At 43.4% G+C, this 17115-nt stretch overlaps 1 protein-coding gene across 6 annotated transcripts in view; it reads left to right on the forward strand.

Moving 5' to 3' along the window:
• The first annotated feature begins 10595 nt into the window (after positions 1 to 10595).
• LOC129863443 (neurexin-2-like) overlaps positions 10596 to 17115 on the forward strand; it is a 301564-nt gene continuing 295044 nt past the window's right edge. For all 6 annotated transcript variants that reach the window (XM_055935439.1, XM_055935443.1, XM_055935440.1 and 3 more), the window contains exon 1: positions 10596 to 12721. In XM_055935439.1, the coding sequence (XP_055791414.1) occupies positions 12001 to 12721 (721 nt within the window). In that variant the 5' untranslated portion in view covers positions 10596 to 12000. The remainder of the gene's footprint in view (positions 12722 to 17115) is intronic.

The raw sequence follows: 17115 nt of genomic DNA on the forward strand, positions 1-17115 counted from the left end.
GCAGGATGAATAGATAGATACAGTACTAATGGTAATATATACATGTAAACAGGAGTAATAGTGGACAGTGGCAGGATAGATACAGTACTAATGGTAATATATACATGTAAACAGGAGTAATAGTGGACAGTAGCAGGATAGATACAGTACTAATGGTAATATATACATGTAAACAGGAGTAATAGTGGACAGTAGCAGGATAAATAGATACAGTACTAATGGTACTATATACATGTAATAGTAGACAGTAGCAGGATAGACACTAATGGCAAATAATAATCAATGAACAGCAGTGTAATTGTAGTAATAAATCTAATCAATAATCATTTAGCGGCGTTGTGTTTGTGTGTGTGTGAGAGATTGTGTGTGGGTGCGCGTGGGCATGTCCGTGTGCACGTCCGTGTGCACATTTGCAAGTGAGACAGAAAATTCTTAAGGACTGTGTATGTACATGATTCTGTATGTACATTTGTTCAGTCTTTAATGATGTAGAAATATTGCCCTAAGATGGCTATAATTTCATTGGTTCTAGTAACATCGAGGTTTTATCTTGGTACTTACATACTGAGGTATATATAGTCTCTGAAATATATCAACATATTTACAGTTACTAATGCCTGGCACATAATCGCTGACCTTGGCTTTTTACCCAAGAGACAGAGACGAAATGCCCTTTTGCTTGCTCTAATGCTGAGTATGACTCCCTAACCACTAATCTATTAGCAGACCTCTCTTCACATCTGTTCCACCAACTACTGTATATATTACTGGGAGGTATCAGCTACTGTATATATTACTGGGAGGTATCAGCTACTGCATATATTACTGGGAGGTATCAGCTACTGCATATATTACTGGGAGGTATCAGCTACTGCATATATTACTGGGAGGTATCAGCTACTGTATTACTGGGAGACATGAATTGCAAAATGATAATGATGAACTCTGTTATACAATACTGTCCATTCCTCTAAAGTGCTATACCATGATGAATCTTTGTTTCGTCTTTTATTTTCTGGTGTGTGTGGCGGGCGTGTGGGTGCATCTCCCCCCCCCCCCCCTCTCTCTCTCTCTCTGGCAGGCTCAGTGGAGGTGCTCCCCAGGGCCCCCTCCACCCCTGCCTACCTCTTTCATCTCTCTGGCCTGGGGGCCCATCCACCTCCGCTGTGCCCAGAGAGAGGCAGAGCGAGGCGCAGAGAGACACAGAGGGAATACACATCATAGAAGGAGAGGTTGCTGCAGTGCACAGGGCTGACAGGCTAGGTCAGGTGGCCTGCAGCTCCACAGACAGGTGGATGGAAACTAATTCAATCTTTATGAATCTCTCTGGAGAGGCCAGGATGACTGAGTCCAGGTGAAATGTGACCATAGGTTAGTTACTGGGGCTGGTATATTATGATTGGTGAAGTCTTCTGCAGATAGACCTCAAAGTGGGCCTCTTGATGTTGGCATATGTTATACACTGAGTGTACAAAACATTAGGAACACCTGCTCTTTCCATGACATAGACCAACCAGGTGAATCCCGGTGAAAGCTATGATCCGATATTGATGTCACTTGTTAAATCCACTTCAATCAGTGTAGATGAAGGGGAGGAGACGGGTTAAATCCACTTCAATCAGTGTAGATGAAGGGGAGGAGACGGGTTAAATCCACTTCAATCAGTGTAGATGAAGGGGAGGAGACGGGTTAAAGAAAGAGTTCTAATCCTTGAGACAATTGAGACATGGATTGTGTATGTGTGCCATTCAGAGAGTGAATGTGAAAGACAAAAGATTTAAGTACCTTTGAACAGGGTATGGTAGTAGTTGCCAGACGGACTGGTTTGTGTCAAGAACTGTAGTGCTGCTGGGTTTTTCACACTCAGCAGTTTCCTGTGTGTATCAAGAATGGTCCACCACTCAAATGACATCCAGCCAACTTGACACAACTGTGGGAAGCGTTGGGGTCAACATGGGCCAGCGTCCCTGTGGAACGCTTTTGACCCCAAAGAATTGAGGCTGTTCTGAGGGCAAAAGGGGGTGCAACTCAATATTAGGAAGGTGTTCCTAATGTTTTGTACACTCAGTGTAGATATTGTATACAGTGTATGGGCAGTGGCCAGAGGAATCTTTTGAGTTGTTAGGCTTGGAATGTACAGTGTTTGTTGTACCCAGCTGAAGTAATGCAGTGTTATCAGTTTGCTTTGGACTGTAAGTAGGTAAATATGAATTAAGAAGGCTGTGGTGGTGCTCTAATGTGACTGGCTGTGACACAGGAAGAAGGCTGTGGTGGTGCTCTAATGTGACTGGATGTGACACAGGAAGAAGGCTGTGGTGGTGCTCTAATGTGACTGGATGTGACACAGGAAGAAGGCTGTGGTGGTGCTCTAATGTGACTGGATGTGACACAGGAAGAAGGCTGTGGTGGTGCTCTAATGTGACTGGCTGTGACATTCTAGCCTTATTCTAAAATGGATAAGGCTATGAAATAAGTATTCAGACCCTTTACACAGTACTTTGTTGGAACACCTTTGGCAGCGATTACAGCCTTGAGTCTTCTTGGGTATGACGCTACAAGCTTGGCACACCTGTATTTGGGGAGTTTCTCCCACTCTTCCTCTCAAGCTCTGTCAGGTTGGATGGGGAGCGTTGCTGCACAGCTATTTTCAGGCCTCTCCAGAGATGTTCGATCAGGTTCAGGTCCGGACTCTGGCTGGGCCACTCAAGGATATTCAGAGACTTGACCCAAAGCCACTCCTGCATTGTCTTGGTTGTGTGCTTAGGGTCATTGTCCTGTTGGAAGGTGAACCTTTGCCCCAGTCTGAGGTCCTGAGTGCTCTGGAGCAGGTTTTCATCAAGGAACGCTGTACTTTGTTCCGTTCATCTTTCCCTCGATCCTGACTGGTCTCCCAGTCCCTGCCGTTGAATACCATCCCCACAGCATGATGCTGCGACCATGCTTCACCGTAGGGATGGTGCCAGGTTTCCTCCAAACATGACGCTTGGCATTCAGGCCTAAGAGTTCAATCTTGGTTTCTTTAGGTGCCTTTTGGCAAACTCCAAGCAGGCTGTCATGTGCCTTTACTGAGGAGAGGCTTCCGTCTGGCCACTCTACCATAAAAGCCTGATTTGGTGGAGTGCTGCAGATATGGTTGTCCTTCTGGAAGGTTCTCCCACCTCCACAGAGGAACTCTGGAGCTCTGTTAGTGACCATAGGGTTCTTGGTCACCTCCTTGACCAATGCCCTTCTCCCCCGATTGCTCAGTTTGGCCGGGCGGCCAGCTCTAGGAAGAGTCTTAATGGTTCCAAACTTCTTGCATTTAAGAATGATTGAGGCCACTGTGATCTTGGACGTTCAATGCTGCAGACGTTTTATGGTACACTTCCCCAAATCTGTGCGTCGACAAAATCCTGTCTCGGAGCTCTACGGCCAATTCCTTCAACCCTAAGGCTTGATTTTTGCTCTGACATGCACTGTCAACTGTGGGACCTTATATAGACAGGTGTGTGCCTTTCCAAATCATGTCCAATCAATTGAATTTACCACAGGTGGACTCCAATCAAGTTGTAGAAACATCTCAAGGATGATCAATGGAAACAGGATGCACCTGAGCTCAATTTCGATTCTCATAGCAAAGGGTCTAAATACTTATGTAAATAAGGATTTTCTGTTTTTTTATTTGTAATACATTTGCAAACATTTCTGAAAACTTGTTTTCGCTTTGTCATTATGGGTTATTGTGTGTAGTTTGATGACATTTTTTATGTAATGCATTTTAGAGTAACCTAACAACGTCTGGAAAAGGAGAAGACGTCTGAATATCATCAATCCAATGGGATTTAACCGTTTTTACAGTCGTTTTCTTAATTGGTTCATGCTTATTAGTAGCTGTAACAATTTCATAAATGTGTCAATTGCAGTGTCTGGTTGCTCCTCATTACACACAACAGACCAGCAAATATTCTTTACATAATCAACATAGGAATCATTATAAAACGTATTGTATGACCTCTTATACACTATATTAGCCCCAGCCTTTGGAACTTTCGTTATCGCAGATATGGCGACTATAGTGTGATGGATACTGCTTTAAAGCACATTTCGGCAGCATAGGTAAAGATGTGATCAATACATGTTGATGATTTCATTCCTGTGCTGTTTTTAACTACCCTGGTAGGTTAACTGATAACCTGAACCAGGTTGCAGGCACTGGTTACAGTTTGAAGCTTTTTCTTGAGCTTTGTGTGAACCCAGTCAATATTAAATTTACCCATAAAAAAATATACCTCTCTGTTGATATCAAATACATTATCAAGCATTTTACACACATTATCCAGATACTGACTTGGTGGTCTATAGAAGCTTCCCACAGGAATGGGCTTTAGGTGAGGCAGATGAACCTGTAGCCATATTACTTCAACAGAATTTAGCATGAGATGAATCTCTAAGCAGGAATGTGGTTCTGAAAATAGACACCGCCCACATTGGCATTTCTGTCTTTTCTGTATATGTTATAACCATGTATTGCTATCACTGTATCATCAAAGGTATTATCTAAGTGAGTTTCAGAGATAGTCAAAATATGATTGTCATCTGTTACTAAAAAGTTATTGATTCCATGAACTTAGTTTTTTAGGCTACAGATGTTAATGTAGGCTTTTTTTTAGTACTTTTGGGAGTGTTGATAGTTTTTATTGTTTTACTGTGAAGATTATCAGTAGTAGACATGACAATGTTATTTATGTTTGAGCTGCTAGTGTAGGGTGAGCTGCACACAGTGAACGTCCTACTTCTGCACACTGCCTCAGTGCTAACAGTAGAACTCTGGTTCATCAAGACATGATTACTGAATACAATAGCTGTAGGATCAACAGAGGCATTCAGGGCATAGATGAAGTTACTTACATTGTGTCTGCTAACACCCCTGGGACAATGTACATTTGCAGCAGCACTACGACAACTCAGCGACACAATGGTAGGGATTAACTGAGCTGTAGTCGTGCTTGAATGTGACTGGCTGTGACACAGGAAGAAGGCTGTAGTGGTGCTCTAATGTGACTGGCTGTGACACAGATGCCATAATGAGTTAGTGCAGAGCCAGGGACTTGTGGAGCAGGTTTGGAAGTGTGTTCACAGCTGAGTCCTCTGGGCCAACACTGACTGTCTTCAAGAGTTATGGATATTTTTAACTCTGAGATGTACATTATTTTGATTAGGTCTGTGGATGGCTGCTGGATATGTATTAGCCATGGATAATATCCTGATTTTAATGGGCATATCTGTTATCTAAATAAGAGTGACTCTTATTCTTGGAGATAAAATAATGCCAAGTATTGCTGTAAAATAGGATTTGGACACTACTAGCTTTTTCATCAAAGCTGCCTGTTTGAGGTCCCAGAAGATGCAGGCCAGTACTTTGAGATCCTCCTTGCAATGTGTATGACACATGTGAGCATATGGAAGATCTCATCTGTAAATCATATGCTCTGCCCTTCCTGGTGGAATAACCCCTCATCCCCACCTCCACAGACTACACAGCACCTCATCCCCACCTTCACAGACTACACAGCCCCTCATCCCCTCCTCCACAGACTACACTGCCCTTCGTCCCCTCCTCCCCAGACTACACTGCCCTTCGTCCCCTCCTCCACAGACTACACTGCCCTTCGTCCCCTCCTCCACAGACTACACAGCACCTCATCCCCTCCTCCACAGACTACACAGCACCTCATCCCCTCCTCCACAGACTACACAGCCCCTCATCCCCTCCTCCACAGACTACACAGCCCCTCATCCCCTCCTCCACAGACTACACAGCCCCTCATCCCCTCCTCCACAGACTACACTGCCCTTCATCCCCTCCTCCACAGACTACACTGCCCTTCATCCCCTCCGCCACAGACTACACTGCCCTTCATCCCCTCCTCCACAGACTACACTGCCCCTCATCCCCTCCTCCACAGACTACACTGCCCCTCATCCCTTCCTCCACACACTACACTGCCCCTCATCCCTTCCTCCACACACTACACTGCCCCTCATCCCTTCCTCCACACACTACATTGTCCCTCATCCCTTCCTCCACACACTACACTGCCCCTCATCCCCTCCTCCACAGACTACACTGCCCCTCATCCCTTCCTCCACAGACTACACTGCCCCTTATCCCTTCCTCCACAGACTACACTGCCCCTTATCCCTTCCTCCACACACTACACTGCCCCTCATCCCTTCCTCCACACACTACACTGCCCCTCATCCCTTCCTCCACACACTACACTGCCCCTCATCCCTTCCTCCACACACTACACTGCCCCTCATCCCTTCCTCCACACACTACATTGTCCCTCATCCCTTCCTCCACACACTACACTGCCCCTCATCCCCTCCTCCACACACTACACTGCCCCTCACCCCCTCCTCCACACACTACACTGTCGCTCATCCCCTCCTCCATACACTCCAACAAATAAAATCAAGACATAAGCCTTAATCTTTCTCCATTTTAGCTGTGAAACCCCCAGGCTGCCTCTGAAATGGCACCCTATTCCCCATGTAATGAACTATGCCATTTCAGAGCAAGCCCTGGTTCCCCACCATCACCCAGCCTCCTGTGTGTTCAGTGAGTTAGTGAGCCCTGATGCAACACTGGAGTCAGAGGTAACGTTCAGAAGTGAAGGGCAGGGGAGAGAGCTGCTCTGTACCTGCATCGCACCACTCTGACACATCTGAGAGGATAGCTGCGCTTTCCTCACAAACACAGCCACAGTCCGAGTGAGAGAAATATTATGCACTCTATTCAGACTGTATTCAGACACATAGAGTGGGTTGGCAGGACAATGATTTGTCTTTGTATTCCTGCTAGGTCATTTAACATTCCCTTGCACAAAAGGCTGTTTGTGTGATATGAATTGTTAATAAGCTCAAGTTTTTAAAATCTTTTTATAATTGTTGGTGTTACAAATGCCACTCGTAAATGTAGTTAAGTCTGGTCTCTGGTGTCTGACAGATCATTTGCATTAGTGCTGCATTGCAACATGTTACCAGCCTGTCCTCACACCTGTCCTCTCAGAGACAGAGAATTATCCAGCCTGTCCTCACACCTGTCCTCTCAGAGACAGAGAATTATCCAGCCTGTCCTCACACCTGTCCTCTCAGAGACGGAGAATTATCCAGCCTGTCCTCACACCTGTCCTCTCAGAGACGGAGAATTATCCAGCCTGTCCTCACACCTGTCCTCTCAGAGACGGAGAATTATCCAGCCTGTCCTCACACCTGTCCTCTCAGAGACGTAGAATTATCCAGCCTGTCCTCACACCTGTCCTCTCAGAGACGGAGAATTATCCAGCCTGTCCTCACACCTCTCCTCTCAGAGACGGAGAATTATCCAGCCTGTCCTCACACCTCTCCTCTCAGAGACGGAGAATTATCCAGCCTGTCCTCACACCTCTCCTCTCAGAGACGGAGAATTATCCAGCCTGTCCTCACACCTCTCCTCTCAGAGACGGAGAATTATCCAGCCTGTCCTCACACCTCTCCTCTCAGAGACGGAGAATTATCCAGCCTGTCCTCACACCTCTCCTCTCAGAGACGGAGAATTATCCAGCCTGTCCTCACACCTCTCCTCTCAGAGACTGAGAATTATCCAGCCTGTCCTCACACCTCACCTCTCAGAGACGGAGAATTATCCAGCCTGTCCTCACACCTCTCCTCTCAGAGATGGAGAATTATCCAGCTCAAAGCCGGTCTGGAGAGGATCTTCCCTGGACTGTAAACGGAACAGTTTTGGCTCTAAGCCCAGCTTCATCCCTGTTGTCTAGCTAGGAAGACAGCTGTTTGATGGTGCTGGACTTCGTGCTTGGTCTGATTTGGAGCCTTCTGTGTGGAGATACCTCAGGCTAGCAACAAGTAAATATTGTTTTATATCCATAACATAACAAATGCAAGGGATTGCTGATGTTTTGGTTTCAGTCATTCTGCTGTAACCCCTATCTGCACTCTCTTTATTTATTCAGTGTCTTTGATTCTGCAATCGATTGGTATCAATGACCCCTGTTTTTGAAATGGGTGTGTTACCAAGTTATTTGTAGATAAATCAACTGAGGCGGTCACAAGGCCTTTTCTTTTTTCAAGTGACGATTCAACATGCAAGCGTCCTGGGCTGTTTCATTGTCCTCAAGAGCTGTGAGATTTGTGTTCCGCAGGACATAATGCCTCCGTCCAAACTGGCCACAGCAATTCAGCAGGTAATCCAAAGTCACTTAGCTTCTTTGATTCTGCAGTGGCTTTCCTGGAGGCAGACATACACTGATTTGTCTGAAAAGACATGCAGTCTTTAGCACTTTCTGGTTTGGTTGATGAGAGAGGTGAATAGAACTGTTTTTAATCAAGATGATTTTATTCAGTTTATTAGATGGAGCAGTGAGGGGAACCTGGAACTACGGCTTCACGCTGGCTTATTGACTATAATTGTGTTATTTGAAAGTGGGTCTTTTTTTATTATATTAAAGGAGCAATCTGCAGTTGCTACATCCATTGTTGCACTTAGAAATTAGTGATATGTACCCATTGATTCTTGAAAAATATAGTGTATAAATAGTGTATATATAGTGTATAAAGCCTAAATATAGTGTATAAAGCCTTATATAGTGTATAAAGCCTCATGAGCTTAGTTCAACTGCCGTACCCTATCAGAACCCCAAATATAGTTGCTTGTATGTTTGTAAACAAAGTAAATGTAAACAAACACTAAATAGCTTCAAAACATGGTTAACTTTACATTTCATATCATGGATGGTGAATCATATTTCTATGAACTTGAGAGTGTTTGCATTGGTCCAGCCCCAACCTTTAGCTTTTTACTGAAACAATAGGGACAGGGAAACAGTTTGTTATTGTGTGTACTGTTGTTCTCAACAATTGTTTTCATGTTGATATTGTCATTTTGGTGCATACATGAAAGGGGAATGTTTCACCTTCCTCTCTTTATCTATTTCTTAGCAGATAACTGACGGGACTTGACTGTTATTCTCATTTATGCAAGAGAATTGCTGTTGGAATTTACATTCAAGGACACAGAAGCACTGGAAAGTGACAACAGCAGGGCCATCCTGATGAAGCTAATCTGAGAGCACTGTACATTTTACACTTTCTCCCTTATGTCACCCAGTGTTTCTGACGTTTGAGAAAAGTTACAGCACGCAATGGTAATCTTGCTAAAAATACATTTCATATTTGATTAGATGCACCAAAATGAACACAGCAATCTGCTCTCTCTCCCCTCTCTCGCTGTTTCTCTCTCGCTCTTTCTCTTTCTCTCTCTCCGTCAACATACTATCCATAGTGATATCAACGAAGCTTCCAAACCCTATTGATGTGATCGAGAAGCCCAGAGTCCCATCCTACCCTCCAAGCCTCCATTGCTCTCTAACTAAAGCAACCTTTCCTCCCGTGCCTCTCTGGGTTCTCTTCTGTGTCTGCCAGGGGACTAATAAATAATGCATTGCAATAGTAAAGTCTCGCTCTCTCTCTCTCACTTGCTCTTCTTTTCTTTCTTTTTATGTGTCATGTTTTAATAATTTGTTTTAATGTCATTATTTAATTATTTGATTTACATTGCTTCAGCACATAAAAAAACATACATGTATATAATAGCATGAGTTATTATATACTCAACAAAAATATAAACGCAAAATGCAACAATTTCAAAGATTTTACTGAGTTACAGTTCATATGAGGAATTCAGTCAATTTAAATACATTCATTAGATCCTAATCTATGGTTTTCACATGACTGGGAATACAGATATGCATCTGTTGGTCACAGATACATAAAAAAATGGGCCTCATAATTGGCCTCAGGATCTCATCACGGTATTTCTGTCCATTCAAATTGCCATAGATAAAATGCAATTGTGTACATTGTCCATAGCTTATGCCTGCTCATGCCATAACCCCACCACCACCATGTGGCACTGTGTTCACAACAGTGACATCAGGAAACCACTCGCCCACACGATGCCATACACGTGGTCTGCGGTTGTGAGGCCGGTTGGAAGTACTGCCAAATTTTCTAGGTGGTTTATGGTACAGAAATTAACTTTCAATTATCCCTCAACAGCTCTGGTGGACATTCCTGCCATGCCAATTGCACACTTCCTCAATCTTGCCCCATCTATGGCATTGTGTTTTGTGACAAAAATGCTAATTTTGGTGGCCTTTTATTGTCCCCAGCACAAGGTGCACCTGTGTAATGATCATGCCGTTTAATCAGTTTCTTGATATGCCACACTTGTTACTGAGAAATGCTCAGTAACAGGGATGTAAACAAATTTGTGCACAAAATTTGAGAGAAATAAGCTTTTTGTGCATATGGAACATTTCAGGGATATTTTATTTCAGCTCATTAAACATGGGACCAACACTTTACATGTTGGGTTTATATTTTTGTTCAGTGTAAAATGATAAAGCTTACATTTTTATAATGTATTATGTTATGTCATTATTTTGGTTATATGATTATGTAACTTCAGTAGATTAGAAAGCTCCAGCGGCAGGAGTTTTAATATGATGCTAAGCTGTCAATTATCTTTTATTTCTCTCCAAATAACAGTCTTCTTGTGTGTGTTCCAGAGCAATGGGACACTGAGGAAGATGGCGCTTGCACCTGTTTCTGCTTGGCTCTGTGCCTAGCTAACTCCTGGAGACTGGACTGGACTGCAGCTGGAAGGAGGCCAGGATATTTGGTTGATGAGGGAGGGGAAGAGGAACAGAGAACCTTGAATTAGTTTTGTCCTTTTTCTGACCCAACTACCTCACTTCAACATTCTGCAACAATCACCACTTCACTTGGTTTTGTAAATGTACTAGTTCCTAGACTCCTAGACGTATGTTCTAGGTCCTAGATTCCTAAACCTAGGCTATGTGCTAGTTCCTAGATTCCTTAACCTAGGATATGTGCTAGTTGCTAGATTCCCTAAACCAAGGCTATTTGCTAGTTCCTAGATTCCCTAAACCAAGGCTATGTGCTAGTTGCTAGATTCCGTAAACCAAGGCTATTTGCTAGTTCCTAGATTCCTAAACCTAGGCTATGTGCTATTTCCTAGATTCCTAAACCTAGGCTATGTGCTTGTTGCTAGATTCCTTAACCTAGGATATGTGCTAGTTGCTAGATTCTGTAAACCAAGACTATTTGCTAGTTCCTAGATTCCTAAACCTAGGCTATGTGCTAGTTTCTAGATTCCTAAACCTAGGCTATGTGCTAGTTCCTAGATTCCTAAACCTAGGCTATGTGCTAGTTCCTAGATTCCTAAACCTAGGCTATGTGCTAGTTCCTAGATTCCTAAATCTAGGCTATATGCTAGTTCCTAGATTCCTAAACCTAGGTTATATGCGAGTTCCTAGATTCCTAAACCTAGGCTATGTGCTAGTTCCTAGATTCCTAAACCAAGGCTATGTGCTAGTTCCTAGATTCCTAAACCAAGGCTATATGCTAGTTCCTAGATTCCTAAACCAAGGCTATATGCTAGTTCCTAGATTCCTAAACCTAGGCTATATGCTAGTTCCTAGATTCCTAAACCTAGGCTATATGCTAGTTCCTAGATTCCTAAGTGTAGGCTACAGTATATGCTAGTTCCTAGATTCCTAAACCTAGGCTATATGCTAGTTCCTAAATTCCTAAGTGTAGGCTACAGTATGTGCTAGTTCCTAATTCTTAAATGTTTAGTGCTAGTTCCTAGATTCCAAAACATATGGATTCTATGATATCACCAGAACGTTATTGTAGCTGGTTCTCTGGATAATAGGTGACACAATTCCCAATTTTTCCACTCAATGGAGAGGCTAAGAAGAAAATCAGGATAGAGAGGCAAAGATAAAGAGAATAATTTGAGTCATATTACTGCTGTACACTTTAGGGAAAACACAACAGTGTAGACTGGAGCTCATTTCGGCCTCTCTCTCAGCGGTAGTGGATTAAAAGCAACGAGACCTAGTTGGAGGGATTAGTCAGAAGTGGAAGATGATAAGCAGACAGGGGAGGAGTGAAGTTCGGGCCGTGTGGCCCCTGCTATTGACTGGGCTGCTGTTGACAGTCATGGTCACGGCCTTGGAGTACGAGGGAGTCCCTGGTCAGTGGGCGCGGTACGGCCGCTGGGAAGCCAAGGCCACAGGCCAGCTGAGCTTCGCTCTGAAGACCAACATCAGCAAGGCCCTGGTGCTCTACCTGGACGACGGAGGGAACTGTGACTTCCTGGAGCTTCTGATCGCAGACGGCCGGCTGCATCTTCGCTTCACCATCCACTGTGCAGAGCCGGCCTCCCTGCACACGGAGACTCGTGTCAACGACCAGCGCTGGCACCGCGTGCTGCTCACCCGTAACTACAAAGAGACCAGCCTGGTGGTGGACAACGAGGACAAGGTGGCCGAGGTCAAGTCCAAGAGGAGTGAGATGGTGGTGGCCAGTGACCTTTACGTAGGCGGCATCTCGCCAGACGTGCGCCTATCTGCCCTCACGTCCAGCACCGTCAAATACGAGCCACCCTTCCAGGGCCTGATCGCCAACCTGAAGCTGGGGGAGACCCTCCCCGTGCTCCTGGATGGCCAGAGTGTTCAGAATGATTTGGAATATCTGTGCATTAAACAGAACCCCTGCAGCAACAGAGGCCTATGCTCCATCCACCAGGGAGAGGTCCTCTGTGACTGCACCGACACTGGATATAAGGGAAAGTACTGCCATGAAGGTGAGCCAAATACAAACTGAGCTGAATGAGTTATTGGAAAGGGCCTGTTTTTCCATTTGAATGCCTTAGCGGTAAAACTGATTACTTTGTGAAGTTAAATGATGGTTTTTGAGGGATTCCTTTGGGTTTTACTTGTAATTCTGAGCCATTATCTGAACAGATTTTCATTTTAATAAATTATTTGTGGGAGAGTTCTGTTTATCTACATTTCAGCACAGCTTGACGCTCTGTTTCTGAATGCTTAGGGGGTTTGACTGAGATTGTTGGATAGGCGGTTGATTATGATGACGTTTTGTCTGAGTTTAGCTAGGCCCACGTAACTCATTTGTGGATGACTGTTTCATGGCTAAAGGGAAATAAGCAAATCTGCAAGCCTCCACCCAGACATTTTGTTCTATTGCTACCACTCACATATACTGCAGGGTGGAAACCTCACTCTAGTAGAGTAATGGCGTTACCATTCATCATTCTAAAACCATGCTGTTACCTGATACTAGATATCTGCTACCATAGGAACAGAATACTGTAGCAGTTTGCAACAGAATGGCATTTCAGCAATAGGCTGGATGCTCACCTCAGAGAGATCAATACACCCAGGGCTAACTGGTTCCATGGCCATGGCTGTCATCCACTGCCTGCATTAGGTTTAGACCCTTCCCCCACTACCCCCACACTTCCCTTTGTGTTCTGATTCACAGAGGGCTTCTGTGTGAGCTGATACTGCACCTTTTCTTACATTTCTAAATAGAGACATACAGTAGAATACCAATGTGGTGTCACAATTTGACTGCAGACAATATTTGTCACCTAGAATATAAAATCAGGCACGCCAAAAGCTCAGAGAGATAAAAGATAAGAAGACATGATAAAAAATATGACTTATAAGAAATTTACAAATATTACATTTGTGACCCACCGGCTCGATTCGGTCTTCCGTAGCAAAATTTGAAATTGTGTTTTTTACATTGGATAAAAGTAGAGACTCGGAGCTAGAAAATGCATACACTACAGTTGAGGAACAATGGGAAAGTAGTTCTGCTTTGAAAGTTAAGAAACTTGTAACCTCACTTTTGAGAAAATTGCCTTTGAATGTTTTTGTACACCTACTGGAGACCTCTTCTTTGTCTACACCCATTCAGCATCGTTCACACCCTCTTAAGCTTTAGCCCCACCCATATCTTTAAGGGTTGATCCGAGTGTTCTGGCGTAACAACAGCAGTCAAGCACCCAAACTAACTGGCTAGCTAGCTTGATAGCTACTTCCAGACACAAATGAGAGAACTGCTCACTCTGACCATTTTACTCACCCTAACAGAGCTGGTTAGGCTGTTTTTCTGTTGTCCTGCTGGCAACAATTTACACTTTCTTGCCAACGTTTACTGACACCGGACATATTCAACGGGTTTTGAGCATTCGTAAATTTGTCAGTTACTCTGCACTCTGGCACACTCAGATGAGAGTGCTCTGAAATCGGAGTAGATAGATTTACCAGCTAGATTTACCAAAATTTACCAGCTACGTCTATCAACAGTTGTCGCAGTGACATCATTAACATTTTATTGAAACGGTTACTTGCATAGTGGAGTCTTTTGTTAAGACATTTAGCTAGCTAAACAATGAACCATAATCCCAACTCATAATGTTACTACCCTTCATGAATCTGCAGGTAGCTAACCAACCAGGTTCAATGTTAGCTATCTAACATAAGGCTATAACTAGCAAAGCAAATGGCTCTGAGATACGAATAATATTACTACACAGATCATACACGTAATGTTAGCTAGCTGACCTAACAGCAGTCAAGCATCCAAGCTAACTGGCTAACGTTGGCTAGCTTGCTAGCTACTTCCAGAACAAATGAGAGAAGAGATCAGTATGACCATTTTACTCGCCCTATTGAAATGGATACTTGCATAGTGGAGTCTTATTAAGACATATAGCTAGCTAGCTAAACAAGGAACCATAATCCCAACTCATGAATCTGCAGGTAGCTAACCAACCAGGTTCAATGTTAGCTAGGCTATAACTAGCAAAGCAAATGCTTCTGAAATACGAATAGTATTACTACAAAGATCATACACGTAACGTTAGCTAGCGATCCAACCAGCTAATGTTAACTAGCTAGTGTCACAAACCGGCTCAAAGCCCGTAACAAAAGGGAGACAACGTGGAGATAAGGAATAACAAAACATATATTTATTAAATAAACTAACTAAGTACAATATACAATGGTGTGTGTAATCAGTAGTGTAAGTGAGTGTTTAGCATGCATGAATGTGATAATGCAGGGTGTTGAAAGGTGCCAAAGCAAACAACCAAAAACCACCAAGATACACAACAAAATCTATGACGGTGTCTGCATGGAGAGAGTCTCCTCCATGAATGGGGAAGTGGTGTATTTATCCTAGGACACACTGGACCCAGGTGTTTCCCATGTAGCTGACGACCCTCCCAACTCTGCCAACCGACATCCTAATAAGGAAACAAGAACAAAGAGAGAATACAGCAGACAGAGTGGGAGGGTCGTCACACTAGATAACAGTACGCTTAACTTGAAATGAAAACGACTTTCTGACAAAATTAGAAACGTGTAATATCTGAAAATGTAGCTAGCTAGACTATCTTACCCGTATACATGGATGGACGCTTCTCCCTCTCTCACGGATGCCATGGTTGCCATTAGTTTGAAGACGTAATCCGGAGACAGATGTCTTCTCCATCTCCTTAGCTATCATGCTCTAATTCCACTGATTTCAAAACAGTCCTCCAGAAAGTGGAGAGAAACACTTATGCAGTTCTACTATCGCAATATATATTTTTTAAATGCTGCGTTAGAGACGATTACCTACACATACTGACCAGCTCAAATAGACAGAAGCGTGCTAAATGGCAGACCAATCTGAACTCATCTCTCTGCATGTCCAGACCACTCATTATCTCAGCCAATCATGGCTAGCGGGAAGGTTGCTGACATTTTCTTTGGTTAAACCAATTAGGCTCGTAATGTGACAATTTTATTCATATTTACAGATGGCATACAAGTTCCAGAAGGTATTTCTGCCAAAAAACATATTTAGATTATTTTTTAAAGTAGGACATACTCATAGTTTCCTGAAACGAGTCACATATAGTTACAGTTGAAGTCAGAAGTTTACATACACCTTAGCCAAAAACATTTAAACTCAGTTTTTCACAATTCCTGACATTTAATCCAAGTAAAACCTGTCTTAGGTCAGTTAGGATCACCACTTTATTTTAAGAATGTGAAATGTCAGAATAATATTAGAGAGAATGATGTATTTCAGCTTTTATTTCTTTCATTATATTCCCAGTGGGTCAGAAGTTTACATAGACTAAATTAGAATTTGGTAGCATTGTCTTTAAATTGTTTCACTTGGGTCAAATGTTTCGGGTAGCCTTCCACAAGCTTCCCACAATACGTTGGGGGAATTTTGGCCCATTCCTCCTGACAGAGCTAGTGTAACTAAGTCAGGTTTGTAGGCCTCCTTGCTCCCACAAGCCTTTTCAGTTCTACCCACACATTTTCTACAGGATTTGTTGTCCTTAAACAATTTTCCCTTACGCATGAAGTGCACCAGTCCCTCCTGCAGCAAAGCACCCCCACAACATGATGCTGCCACCCCCGTGCTTCACGGTTGAGATGGTGTTCTACGGCTTGTAAGCATCCCCCTTTTTCCTCCAAACTGGCCAAACAGTTCTATTTTTGTTTCATCAAACCAGAAGACATTTCTCCAAAAAAGTACGATCTTTGTCCAGTTGCAAACCGTAGTCTGGCTTTTTTATGGTGGTTTTGGAGCAGTGGCTTCTTCCTTGCTGATTGGCCTGTCAGGTTATGTTCTTCACAAGATCCTTTGCTGTTGTTCTGGGATTGATTTGTACTTTTCGCACCAAAGTACGTTCATCTCTAGGAGACAGAATGCGTCTCCTTCCTGAGCGGTATGACACTGCGTGGTCCCATGGTGTTTACTTGCGTACTGTTGCTTGTACAGATGAACGTGGTACCTTCAGGTGTTTGGAAATTGCTCCCAAGGATGAACCAGACTTGGGGAGGTCAACAACATTTTTTCTGAGGTCTTGGCTGATTTCTTTTGATTTTCCCATGATGTCAAGCAAAGAGGCAATGAGTTTGAAGGTAGGCCTTGAAATACATCCACAGGTACGCCTCCAATTGACTCAAATTATGTCAATTAGCCTATCAGAAGCTTCTGAAGCCATTAACTAATTTTCTGAAATTTTCCAAGCTGTTTAAAGGCACAGTCAACTTAGTATATGTAAACTTCTGACCCACTGGAATTGTGATACAGTGAAATAATCTGTCTTTAAACAATTGTTGGAAAAATAACTTGTTATGCACAAAGTAGATGTCCTAACTG

Source organism: Salvelinus fontinalis, chromosome 10, assembly GCF_029448725.1.
Source record: "Salvelinus fontinalis isolate EN_2023a chromosome 10, ASM2944872v1, whole genome shotgun sequence".
NCBI lineage: Eukaryota > Metazoa > Chordata > Actinopteri > Salmoniformes > Salmonidae > Salvelinus > Salvelinus fontinalis.